Below are 14,202 nucleotides of genomic sequence, written 5' to 3'. Positions count from 1 at the left end.
CATATATATATGTAGACGAGATATATTATGAAATAATATAGCCTGCTCCTGCTCTAGAAAGGAACCAGATGTAACAAGCGCGACGAAAGGGACAATGATATCTAGTTAAACGTCCTTTTCTTTCCTTTTGTCAACAAGCAGATAAGCAAATTTTCTGCGTACTTTTTATTCAAACGGATATCTTCCACTTACTTTCTATGTCTATGAATACCATATATGTGGGTTCGAAGTTCGAACGATCAAGAGACCGCCACCGTCCACTCGTCCATCGTCCTACTATATTCTGTTGCAAAATTTGTTTTCGTCAGATATCTATCTATCTGAGGGTAGATAGATGATAAAACTTTATCTTACGTTTAATTATATGGGCGGTATTTAAAATTTAAGAAACAGCTTAATTTTCTCAATTCAATTTTCAACTTTTGTATCTATTAGTATCTAATCTAATTTTTCTTTCTATTATAAAAAGAAAGAGGAAAGAAGAATATTCAGAAAAATACATTTTCAAATTGGTCGGGTAAGCAAAAAAAAAAAAAAAAAAAAGTATTCAGGTTTGCCATCTGTTCTCTTTAGCTGACTTGTTCAGTATTCGGCCGTTCGTAGCCGAATCGAGCAACGCGATTGGTCGAAACCTTACCGTGCCGTCTTACGGAAAGCGTGTGTGGCCAGCTTTATCGGTTGCTATGGTGATTTTGCAAGATGGCGGAAACTTGATGCTGCGCAGAATGTGACGAAAATTCGTCCGAGAAGATAGCACACGTTGTTACTTACAACATGGTTAAGCTATGGCGAAGTATCTGATACAGATCATCGTGATGGGCACTCAGGTCGTCGGCAAGGCATTCGCGCGCGCTTTGCGTCAGGAGATCGCGGCGAGCCAGGAAGCGGCGCGACGAGCCGGTGGCGGGAGGCAGGGAGCGCAACACGCCGCCGTCAACACCAGGACAGGACTTTCGTTGGACGAGGCGCTCCGTATCCTTAACGCGGAGCGTCTTGATCAGACGGAGCTGATCGAGCGAAACTACAAGTATCTCGTGGAAGCTAATGACAGAACGAAGGGCGGTTCGTTCTATCTGCAGTCAAAGATTGTACGCGCTAAGGAACGCGTAGACGAGGAACTGAGGAACCGGGAAACAACGGGACCTCCGCCACGAACAGACTCGACGAGCGGTCAAGAAGCTTCCAAGCAGCCATGAGATTCACTTCTAGTCTAAATTTACTTATTTCAATTCTCTAGAAAGTCTTGTACATAAAATATCATAATTAATAATAAATAGTAGATTCTGATCTATCAATTGGGATAGTTTCTCTCAACATGATATAGTTATTTCTTTTATTCGATACATATGTAATATACCATTACGGAAACAGCGACCCAGATATTTTAAATTTATAATTTGTGTATATTCTTCAATGCGTTCAATGATAAAAATCTTTGTAAATACAAAAATGTTACTCTTTCTGTGGATTGAAAAATATGATTTATGAATTAGAAACTATTGCATCGTATTGTGCGAGGTGTAAATATAAATAAGAGAAATAAAGTATCCATGTATATATGTACGTATATTCAGGAGATATATTGATTTGTATAAAAGTTTGTCAAGTTCTCGCTCTTTTACGAAACTTCTTTGTTTAGCTAATTTTCAAATTATAGCGCTATTTCGTTAATCCAGCCACTTTCGCATCCTGCGGTTCAATTCTATTCTGTGCCTGGCGTATGATCAAGCGCTCTTGATTGTGGCGTACAGACCATAAACTTGGCAAGTATTTTGGTTCCATTTTGTTAAGAAAATGTTCTCTCCACATACGTTCCAATTCAACGAGTCCACCTTCTTTCTTTTGAAAATATTGTACAACCTATCGTAGAAAAATTAGACGGTATGAAAATTTCATGGCTACGTGTCTAAATAATATTGAAACAATTACCTTCAAGCCATGTGGCTGGCATTTGTATTGATTAGAAACTGGTTGCATCAATGCATTCTTCAATTGTTCGCTCAGGGCGTTAAGTAGATCTGGCGTAATCTTTTGTTGTCCTGTATGTTCTAGTATGTATTTCTCAAGCTCTTCTCGTCGTCGCGGAGGTAACAATATTCTTTCCTTCAAGGCCTTAACAGCGGAATGTAATTTCTGATAATTTTGCATGTATTTATCCCGTACATGCGACATTGGCCCAATCAGTGGTGCATCGCACATGTCTGCTAACTTTCTTCTGAGCTGCAGATCATGATTATTGCTGATTTCGTGGCAAGATGGGCACAGTAGTAACACATCGTGAGATTGATGTGCCTTCATTACCACTGAAAAGAATATCCAGTATTTTATACAATATTTTATATATACGGAAAGAACTATATATATCTTTATGTTTATATGTGTACTATATTATCATAGTTATTATTGCACAATACTTGTTCTCATCATCGATCACTCTATATCACATTTGCTATTTTTAATCATACTTATATTATTGCACAATGTATTGAAAAAAAATGATGCTTACATGGGAAATATTTTCGGTACTCTCGCGGCACGACGTTCTTTCTAATAAATTTTTCTGTGCACCCACAGACTACACATTGATTAATCTTTACTTGCGTATAATATTGCCCAACTTCTCCTAATGCTCGACCAGATGGCTCAAAATTTAATCTTACTGTATATGGTTCTGTTTCCACAAGTTCTCCCAATTTTTTCGTAATATACCACTCCGCCTTTTTGCGGTCGCATGTACACAATATATCTCCATCAGGCGCTTGTAAGTAACAATTATGATATAATGGTTTGATCCTTGTAGGAATCGTATTCTTATGTTCGTTACTATCGTCTTTATCTAACGCTGATGACTTTTTCTTAGTATTATTATTGCTAGTAGTACTATCTACGCTTGGTGATCGCTGAGCTTTGAACCTTAAGCAGATATATATATATATATATTTATGTATTCTCCGTGAATATACATATATATAATTTATACGAAAAAGCTCATAAATTTTCATACCTCGTATCAACTGTATTAGCAGGCACGCCATGAATCCGTACATTTACATCATTGCTCAATATATTATACAAATAAGTCCCTACTCTCTGCCAGAATGAATACTTTTTTCTCTCTTTTTGCATTATCTACGACAAGATTCAAATGTAAAGAGTTTAATTCATTATAGTAATTATACATGTAAAAAATATTGTTTTTAATAAATTTCCTTACTTTACGATAAATGATAACGGATGCAAGTGCATCGCAAGCAGCATATGCCACTTGTTCGTCTGATAGGGTGCTAGCGTCCCAGTCACCGCACCTCACTTCTACTATTTTGTCCATCTCAATGTTAAGATATTCTAAACTCATGGCAGCTAAACTTTTTCGACTTGGTAAATGGAAGTTTTCAGCTAAAGTTCGTAAATCAAGAGTTCCATTAACTCTACATCCATAATCCTTCACTACCTTTTGTCCATCTTCGAAGGAAGCAACTCCAACTTTTAAGATGTGCTTACTAGCTAATAGTTCCTGTAGACAAATACAACAAATATTATTAAAAATAAATTTTGTTAATGTTATACGGATTTGGATAATAGTTGTCCATTTTTTGCAAAATATACCTTAAGCTTAAGTGGAATATATCCGATCTTTCCGATGCGAAATAGAGCTACTACCCCATTAAAAGTAGCCAATTGTAACAGAGAAACCGGTCCTTCTTTGACCCATTCGCAATCAAAACCAAGTACGCCATCAGACAGATTACTATCAAAGAAGTATTATGCGCAATTAAAGTTAATAATTTTATTATAATAAGATAAAGAATCATAAATGACACATTTCTACTTGAAAAATATATTTTGTAAAAGACTTTTAAAAATGAGCAATATAGAGAAAAAATTTTCAATGTAAATTTATATGAAAGAAAAACTGAGAAGAAATAAAAATTCACTTTTAATTAATCATAATAAAATTCGTTTAATTATGAGAAACTAAAATTCATATAAATCGCATAGAATATATATATATATATAAAATAAATTCTCTTTCATATAATATTTTGCGACAATTTAATTTCCCAAGTATTATAAATATTTGCAAGTATTCTAGATCTTTCTGTGAGAATTTCAAGGATATGCTGCCTTTCTTATACACAACACTTTGGTATTCAATAATACTCTCCCCCCCCCCTCCCCCGCCCCCCCCAAAAAAAAAATGTAAACAAAAATTATGAAAACGTCCGTTTCGATATTATGGAAAGTCACAAGAGACAATAACGTATACATATTCGTTCTAACATTTAATTTATGTTCATATGATATTTTAGAATATTTTATGCACGAGCAAAATATGCTTATTCTTTGATATCGATAATATGATATAATTTCGTTATATTTTTACCAGCGAATACGTTGTACGGCGTAATCGCATTTCTCCGGAGAGTCTGCCAGAATAATCTTGTCTAATATAAGCTTAATTTCTTTGTTGTCACCGTTATTCTCATTATTATTTAAATCTTTATTATCTTTATTATCCGCATCTTCCTCGGATTTATCTTTACAGCTATTATCGTTCCGATTTTTATCTCGATTTTTTATATTTTTATACAAGTGTTTGACGCTACGAAGCACGTTATTGCGATACTTCGATGCCAAAAAGACGAGTCCCACGGTCACGCAAACGAGAAACATTTTGTTGCGCGCGGGAACCATTAATTAAAGAGAGAACGTAATTAAGACAGACGAAAAATTGAATTAAAAAGTTCTTATTTACAATTCAGATTCGTTATATACACGCAACTCGTTAATGTTACGATTTTATAAATATCAATCGATTATTGAGAAATTGTACTATCGCGCCAACGATTATGCGAAAGCGCAATTTGTGAGATAAATTTTCAATCACAAAGATAAACTTATTATATAGACATTTATATAAAACTGACGTGAACTAGCGATTATTAAACATGATAAATCTACTAGTATTCGAAATCGCGATCGCGCCTGCTTTGAAACTTTCGTATAAAACAATCATCTCGCGGTGATCAGATCTCCGACACATCGAAATTTAACGAGGTTCAAAAGACCCCGTAGCTTTATAAACGACCAGCGTACACGGCTACGGGTATCAACGTATCACGCACGACTACGAGACAATTTCGATCGAACACACTTATATCATCTGTGCTTATATCAGCTGTTCGAATCGATCTTCCTATCGGAGTCGAATCTCGACAAGCGCTTTGTCCAGTCGAGAATCGAAATTCTTCGATCTTCGTTCAGAGGATGTAAGAAAAATCTTGTCCATCCTTTCTCGAAGTTTTTTGTCTTATCGATATAATGGACCATATTTGTCTTGACGTATAAAAAAAATAATCTCAAATAAAGTGTTATAAAATTCATTCTTTGACATTTTTTGATTGCGCTAATGCTAAAGCAGGCTACGGCTACGAGAAATAGCAAGATTGATTGGCAATATCCTTTCTGTCTTTCGATATATATCGAATGAGATATGATTGGTTGACGCTCCTGCATGTTCTGTTGGATATTCAATATGGCGTATTTGGTTTTACGTACTTATCTTACTCTTACATCATCCAGTTATTTCTTGGAGATACATTCTAATCTTTCTTCGTAAACACGTGTAATGCGCTTATATCTCTTCTATAGTGTAGTTTCCTATCTATAATGCCCGTAGATTTTGTTTTTGCGCGTCAATTGCGGTGAGATTCAAGTTTCGTTTTTAGGTTACATGCTATTTATACAATAGTATCCCAAAAGGTAATGAGCTAATATTGTACTGTCGTCCGATAATCCTTGAGGATCTTGGTCGAGATACAATGATAACTTGCGCGGCCAACGGCTGTCCCTCGACACAAACTACAAGAATAGACGGCAATCTGATATTGTTTTTTCCCTTCCCAGACGATGATCTGTAAGTATATTTCTTGAGTAGATGATTAACTATTGCGGAGATTGGAATTATTAACTGCTTCTACATTGAATTTCAGAAGAAAGAATCAATGGCTTCACAATTGCAATTTGGCATCGGGCATCGTCAACGACCAGAAACCTTTGCATCTCTGCGAGCTGCATTTTGAAAGAATTAATTTTACAGCATCGAGAGATTTGAAATCGAACTCTGTACCTACCCTATTTGGTAGAATAGAAGGTTTGTATAAGTCTACATAAAAAAACTACATCCTACATTTATGAAGATGTTTTTTTAACAAATAATTTGATGACAACTCGAAAACTATATATACTTGGAATTAACAATCATATTTACAAATATATTTTTAATTTTGCTTGTGTTAGATAATTATTCATTCTTTTAACATTTTAATTTATAATAATAATTTTTGGCAATAAGGGTTTATATATAAATACATTGAAAAATTATTTATTATCTTCTTCTAGAACCTCCAAGGAAACTGAATAAAGTTGAAAATATATTACAAAAAGAATCATCGAAACAGAAAAAGTTAGATGAACATTCGCATACTTTAGTGACACCACCACAGAGTCCATTCATGCAAGACAATGTAAATATAGTTTTTTGACAATATGTCGCTAATATATATGTTTACAAAATATTAATGAATTATTATTTATAGGCATTTACATTTATACTTATGTGTTATATTGCAGGCTGAAGATACAACTAGTGGAAATAAAACAAATGTATCAATTGATGAAACGGTAACTATAAATGGTTCTGCCACATCAAGTTCTGTATTGCATGAGAATCTTCAAACAAACACAAAGACATATCGTTTGATGATACAAATCGATAAGATACGTGGTAAACCAGGCCCAAAGTGCAAAAAGATAATGCCTTTGATAATGCTTAATAACGACACAAAAGTGATAAGCGAACAAGACAAAAACAAGCTTCGGCCATTATTTATTAAGAAACCCTGTGTTCCGGGTAGTTGCAAACTAAGAAGATGTGTGTATAATTCAAGATTAGCATTTCAATGTGAACTATGTAATAAATATTATATTACAAAGAAAGAGGAAATCAAAAACTACTCTTGTACCATATGTAGCAAGAAATTCTCTAATCCACAAGCATTATATCTGCACATTAGAAAACATTTTACATGTGACATCTGTGATACAGAATGTAGTTCTCAAACTGGTTACGACAAACATGTAAGATTACATGTCAGTACTGATCCATTATGTCCATATAAATGTCACCAGTGTAAAAAGACATTTGAATTAAAAGAAAGTGTTAAGCAGCATTGTTTGGAGCATCCTAAGATAAAACTACAGAAGTCTCTTCTTCAAGTCTCGCCTTCTGTAGCCACAATAATCTCTCAACGAAATGATTATCGATGTATGAACTGTAATATTAGCTTTAAAAGCGATCAAGCATACAGGTAAACTATTCTTATATGTGAATAATATTTATAATTTTTTTTAATTATAAGTATGTTAGAAAATTATGTTCTTTTTGTGTATTTATAACCACATAAAATATGCTTATATAACACAAGTTATCAACCTCACCTTCGTCTATTATAAATTTTATAATAGAAAATATACAATTTTAGATTTTATGACATAAAATAATACATATATTGCTTTATGTATTCTAGTATAATCTAAAAATATTACAGGAATCATATAAGTTCTCATGGAAAGAAAGAAGGTTTAAATTGTAACATTAAGGAGACCAACAAGATAATTCCGGTACCGAATTTAACTGGAAGTCAAATAGGTATTCTCCAAGCGGTGAAGTTCAGCTGTCGGGTATGCTCTAAAGAATTCGATAATGTTGGGGAAGTTGATTTACATACAAGGACTCATTTGGACACTGAGGAAGATCTCAAGTGTAATATCTGTAAAAAATTTTTCAAGAGTAGTTTGGCATTTAGCGAACATTTGAAACAGCACCTAGCACGCGCACATCCCTGTCCAATTTGCTCGAAAGCCTTCATCAACAAAACTACTTTAAAAATACACTTAAAAACGCACTCTGATTCATAAGATTTATAAATGGCAATACACTTTTATTTCGATTATTTTATTATGGGTATATTCTATGTAATTATTTTTTAAAGAAGTCTTGTATGTAAAATACAATTATTATTTAAATATTATCTATTCATAAATAGCCGATACTTACACTATCTATTAATATGCTATTATGATGCAATGATAATAAAAGTTTTATGTTCACGAAACTTTTTAAAATTAGATTACATCAATTAGTTCATATTTGCGCGTTTCATATATGATGACAAAAAGCTCGTATATAAATATATATAGTGTCTCTTATTTTTTAAGATATAAATGCAAAAATGTTCATAGCAAGAAATTTTTTGAGTTTTGTTCCGATAAATTATGATTAATTAACATGATGGATAAATTTTTTTAGTTTTTATAGAATTTTATCTTTTTTATATAATTATAAAAATGAAATCCGTCAATGATTTATTTATATCAAAAAAAAAAATATGGATAGTATGGAAACATCTACATTTCTGTATATATAAAATTTATATATTATATAAACACATTATATGAAGACACATATTGCAATTATCCATAGTTGCTTATAGTTATACTGGTATCTTTTATTATATGTATATATTATATAAAAATGTAGAAAATTTGACTATTGCATGCATGCACACACATGTGTGTGTAATTTATTCTATTCAAGTTATAAATAAAGAAATAAAAATTTTCCCATAATATACATATTTTTATCAATATGTATTTTCCTATAATGTATATATCCTTGTCAATATTTTCGTAAACATAGATGTTGAAAATATCAAATGAGCAAGAATCTTTTTATTGTCGAAATATATATCGCTGGTCTTGGATATGTGTATCACACATTTATATCATCAACTTTTTTGGATTTATTAAATATCTTTTGCTTTGTGCTTCTTTATCCTTTTTTATGATTCAAGAATGGAAAAACGAATTTTGTACTTATCGGATATTTAAAATAATAAGAGACACATATAAAGTATCTCTAAATAAATAATAAATATCGTATTATATACACATATGTACATACTTAACACACATACACGATAATATCGGTTTATGATATTACAATAAAATACGCGATGCTGCATATAAATAGATATATCTTCAAGACACCATTCTATATGAAATTGAACTCGCAATCTTTATAATCACGAATTAAAATTAAATCTTGAATTTCAGATTATCTTCTTTAATTTTAATGTAGCGTCTCTTCCAAGAGAGAAAGATTAAACGGATAATATTCTAATTTGTTCAATAGAATAAGCATATAATAATATTAATAGAATAAATAAAATTAATGACGAAACCGCGCCCAATAAACAGAGATATACATTTTTTGATCTTATTCTAAAAAAAATTAAAAATTAAATTATAATTTCTATTTAATTTAGAATCTTTTCTGTTGAAAACAATAGAAAAGATATGAATTCGAATATTTTTAAAGCTATCTCTGATTATTTATATTCATGTTTGAATTCTATTGATTTTATTTTTTGCAAATATCTGCAGGAATGACAAAGTGCGGGTGATAGACTCGAGATCGTGAAGAGGGGTATGACCGCAAGTATGAATGAACGAATGAATGAGCGAACGAATGGCGATAATAGCATCCTTTGAGATGCCGCGGTGTACTTTGGTGAAATGCGCGCAGAATGATCCTGATTTTTACAAGGAAAGGAACGTTCAGATGTTATACCGGCAGCAATACGGAAGGGGCATCTGGGAGGAAGGAGAACCGCCCCCGAGATCCAAAAGGTGCCGACGACCCGCTGCGGAACAATCGCGCCGATGTTCACGGGTCGCCCACTGTCAACGGGGACCACTTCAAACGTAGCCGGCCTCAATGTGTTTATTTGGCCAACGTCAAATTTACACGTGGAAAAAGGGGAAGCCGAAACGATGCGCCATGCCGCCACGGGCATGTCGTCCGAGACACAAATCCGATCGTTTTGTGTCGGGACGCATCACTTTGCAGCCGCAGGCTCGTGTAACCCCGTTGTAAGCTCTTGACTTTCGCTCGACGTGCTTAAGTCGAACACGGGCGTAATGCGATTGTTGTCGGTCGTTTCGAAAGAATCGAAAAGCCCCGATGAACGAACGCGAATTTTCTTTTCTTTTCTTGTAAAATTTGCTGCATAGATTAGATATGTGAAATGTGCGACATATCGTTTATTATATAAATGTGAATATAATAGAAATTTTCCCGATTAGCAATTATACATGTTCAGGTATATATTTGATACTTATTCTCTCTCTTTCTCTCTTATATTTGATTTTATTTTGCATCGCGATCAGCAAATAAAAAATGAGACAAAGGGAAATATTCCTCTATGAGGCGTTTAAAATATTTGTTGATTCTTTTACCATGAGATATTGCTATATAATTAAAAAAAAAAAAAAAAAAAAAAAAAAAAAAAAAAGTGATAAATATAAGTTATAAGTTAATAAGTAATAGTGATGAATATATAATTATTGAAAATATGAAGAGACATTTATTCGATAATTCATTATTAATTTATTATACAATTGTTTGAAAAAAATATCTTCTGGAACTTCAATTTTTATAGAAATAATATTCTATGTTTTGTAATAATGTTTATAATATTTGTTGAACACAACTGCAGTTTCTATGTTTAAATTTCGTAATATATAAAGATTTAATAAATAGAAGTTTAGGATCTATTAGGCCTCGCGTGTATTAGATAGTGCGTGAAGACATTTAGCAACGCTATGTTATGTTTAGAATAAGGTCAAGGTACCAGGTATATCGTTGGAAAAGCCTAGGAGAGGATTCCATAAATTCGTCACGGTCTTCTCCATGAACCACTAAACGCTAAACGACGTATACGCGTATCGCGTATACGCAGAGAGTATGGAACTATAGGATTAAGGGTGGTGAAGGGTCGTCGTGTGACGAATTCGGCAATTTGCCGTGAACGTTTCTAGAAATAGATCTCGAAATAATCCGCAAGACACGTCTCAATTCGTTTCCATTTAGCACATCTTGATATACCTCTGCAGACATCGATTTGTGTATTGATTGATCGGAAAGACCGCGAATATTTTGAATAAAAGTATGTAAAGAAAATATGGCTACTATAATTTTCTCTTTTCCATTGTAAACGTAATCTATAAAATCATTCAGAACTGTTAACGATATTACTATTATCTAAACTAAGATAACTATAAACTAATGTTTTGCCTTTTTATATATTACGGATTTTTATTTAATAGAAATTATAAATACTCGATACAATCCATCGTGAATAAAATTAGGAAATGGATAATCTTAGCGGAATCAAAAGACCTGCGAAAAATTCTAAAAAAAGATATTTCGCGACTAAATTTGCACGGTATTTTTCTATCGTCCATCGAAAGGGTTGTTCGACTATAAAGCCGGCAAATGTGCTAATTCACAATCGTGTCAAAGTGACCGACATTCAGCGTCGGAAAGCGCTTTCTCGATTCAATCTGGTCATTTTCTATATATGTGTGTGTTAGAAAATGTTTAGAGATTCCTGACGCGTGCAATCTGGACAGCTGTATAGAGATGAATGACACGTGCATTATTTGATAGAAGCAAATGAAAAGATCATATAAATATTTAAAAATATTTAGAAATTTTATTTATATATATTATACTAATATAGCATTATCAATTAGTTTAATCATAATTTCATTTTTCAGAGATTATCATTCTATATATTTTTATATCTTATATAATTATATATGAAGATACACAGAAAAGAGAGAAATTTATATAATCGATCAAGCTAATGCAATCAATGCTAATAGATTAAAACTTAAACCTTATCAATTTTTTTGTATTGCTAAAATAAAATGATATATTTGTTATCATGACTTTGTTATAGAACTTTGAGAAGAAGGAAGAGATAATATTTAAAGGAAGAGATGAATCGTGAAGATACACATATATAGCCAATATTTGGTGCATTTGTTTTCTACTGGTCCTTGCATCTAAAAATTAGACAAGATTAAACAGATTCGTTGTTTTTTATATTCTAATCTATAAGAGATATGCGACATAATCAGAATGCAAGACAGTTTTAATCTCTCGGCCGTGGACAATCGTGGAGAAAAAGGCATTACGATTTAATATCAATGTTCGCGGGGAAACATATGCTCCATAGAATATAAATCCGTGAAAAATGCCTACAACCTCTCATCCTGAAGGAAAAAACTAAGAGCGATCAAAGGAAGAGAAAGAGTACGTTCGAAAGAAAAGTAGAGGGAAAGAGAGAAAGAGTCTCTCTTTTGGTATCAGGCACGGGCCATCTGGCAGAAAGATCTTTTATTATGGTATCTATTCCTCCCGTAGGCTCTCTCTCTCTCTCTCTCTCTCTCTCTCTCTCTTTTCGAACGACGAAGGATTCACTCGCGCGGAAGTTGAATCTTTGATTAATGGACGGCGAGATAAACCGCATCGATTTCCCGATCGATATCGAAAGCGAGAGATGGTGTCATGATTGCTTTTACCGTAGCTAATATTCGCGCATAATTTCGTACTTAGACAATGTCGTTTTTCTTTTTGAAGCTGTTGTGCCATATATATATAGATGTTAAAAAATTATTTATATAAAATTATAAAAAATATATGTTGAGGAAGTTTAAAGAGAAAAAAGCGTAATCATTTTTACATTCCTTCTTTATAAAATTTATTTAATAAAAAATAAGATTTTTACGTATAAAATTTGTATTTTATTGGTAGAAATATCTCTTCGCTGCGGTGTAAGAACGGCGTGTCACGTCACGTCACGTCACGTCACGTTACGCGTAATTGTTTGGTGGCTGCTAGATGCTCAGATGGCTGGGTGACTCTTTGGGAGTAACGCACCCCACACTCCTTCGGGGTATCCACGGGAGAGCCCGGGGTGAGCCCCATAATAGCCCTCCACCAGATCCCACCCTCTTGGCAAACAGAAAGGCCTTGAAAGTGTGCACAACCGCAGAGTCGCCGCCCCTTGCATGGCGGGGTGAAATTTGATTATGCCCTTTCCACATGGATGAACGGTGAGATTCATCGGCGGGTACCCGCCAATGATTTATGCCACTTTTTTTCCTTACCGCAGCGACAAGTTGTCTTTGTCGTCGTTAGATATACGCATGCGTGCATGCGTTTCTATCGTTTTTACTGAGAAACAGTTGAAGACAAAAATTCATATTTTTTTCTCTCGTATACCTTTTACATACTTTAGCGTTGACTTTCTTATCTTATTCTGTGTTGAATATTATTTAGAACAATTTATTCAGATATGCGTATCATTAGATACGATTTGTTAAATGTATCGCTATATACATATAATGCAGCTATAATTTATGAAGACTGGATCAATCGAGAAGAATTTTTACATCTCTTGAATTTTGCCTGAATATTAACATTTTCTTGATAAATTTTAATTTAGTATAAGTATTGAAACACATCTTAATAATTTTAAAATTTTAAGCACTTCTTTAGACTTCTTTAAAAACATATTCTTTAGACTTTACTTTAATATGTGTAAATAAGATACTTTCTATTTCAGCTAATTGCAAATGGAGATCAACAGAATTAATATCAATTAAATATTAATATATTTTAGAATTTTATTAAAATATTTTACATATTACGGTATACGCACAAAGAAAGAGAAGGAAATAAAGAAAGATTATATAACTGAAAAAATATAAGAAACATATGACAATCATATATTGAATGCAACAGACGTCATCGGATTATATTAGTCGCGATGCTTCATATTTTTATGTGAGGTAACTTTTTTTACAATACAACAGACACAATACGGTTTCGAAATCACGACGAAAAAAGCGCGCTCCCAATAAATTCAGTAAAATTAGGCAGAAATCTGCGATATTTGTAGCCGCCTGATCCATCATCGGTTATTGACGGATATACAATGAAACTTCAGAAAGCAATAATACCAGCGCGGTGCACCCACGATCGCTCATGTTTTTTTTTTTTTTTCCCGTTTCCATCGGAACAGACCAATTTCTAACGATTGTACATACACAAGATAGGAAAATATCATGCAAAAAAATACGTTTGATAGATCTGTTACTACTCCGTTTTGTAACACGAACACTCAATTAAATGTGTCTATCCTGTCTTAGATTTTTGACGATATTATATCAAAAAATATGACGTGCAAAATATTGCATTTCAAAATAAAGGTAAAAGTTCATTTA

General features: G+C 33.0%; 3 protein-coding genes across 3 annotated transcripts; 2 read left to right on the top strand and 1 right to left on the bottom strand.

The window, feature by feature from the left end:
- Positions 1-682: 682 nt before the first annotated feature.
- Blp (mitochondrial import inner membrane translocase subunit Tim16) lies at positions 683-1,543 on the top strand. Its single transcript, XM_070298895.1, has one exon. The coding sequence runs from the start codon at positions 786-788 to the stop codon at positions 1,194-1,196; it is 411 nt and encodes a 136-aa protein (XP_070154996.1). The 5' UTR covers positions 683-785; the 3' UTR covers positions 1,197-1,543.
- On the bottom strand, positions 1,458-5,142 carry Exd2 (Exonuclease 3'-5' domain-containing 2). The gene is made up of 7 exons (XM_070298894.1): positions 4,385-5,142; positions 3,607-3,748; positions 3,215-3,514; positions 3,005-3,129; positions 2,507-2,913; positions 1,930-2,303; positions 1,458-1,860 (listed from the first exon to the last, which is right to left on the bottom strand). Exons 1-7 carry the CDS (start codon positions 4,693-4,695, stop codon positions 1,660-1,662), a joined length of 1,860 nt encoding a protein of 619 aa, XP_070154995.1. The 5' UTR covers positions 4,696-5,142; the 3' UTR covers positions 1,458-1,659.
- A 393-nt stretch (positions 5,143-5,535) lies between these two features.
- On the top strand, positions 5,536-8,568 carry LOC138934594 (zinc finger protein 883). The gene is made up of 6 exons (XM_070298527.1): positions 5,536-5,626; positions 5,730-5,917; positions 5,994-6,154; positions 6,403-6,527; positions 6,634-7,370; positions 7,611-8,568. The coding sequence occupies exons 2-6, from the start codon at positions 5,823-5,825 to the stop codon at positions 7,978-7,980; spliced, it is 1,488 nt and encodes a 495-aa protein (XP_070154628.1). The 5' UTR covers positions 5,536-5,626; positions 5,730-5,822; the 3' UTR covers positions 7,981-8,568.
- The last annotated feature ends 5,634 nt before the right edge of the window (positions 8,569-14,202 follow it).

This window comes from Polyergus mexicanus, unplaced genomic scaffold, assembly GCF_030449975.1.
Source record: "Polyergus mexicanus isolate NDT 795.1 unplaced genomic scaffold, iyPolMexi1.0 SCAF_7, whole genome shotgun sequence".
Lineage (NCBI taxonomy): Eukaryota > Metazoa > Arthropoda > Insecta > Hymenoptera > Formicidae > Polyergus > Polyergus mexicanus.
Note: the sequence above shows the minus strand (reverse complement) of the source record. Positions and strands in the feature narration are given on the sequence as shown.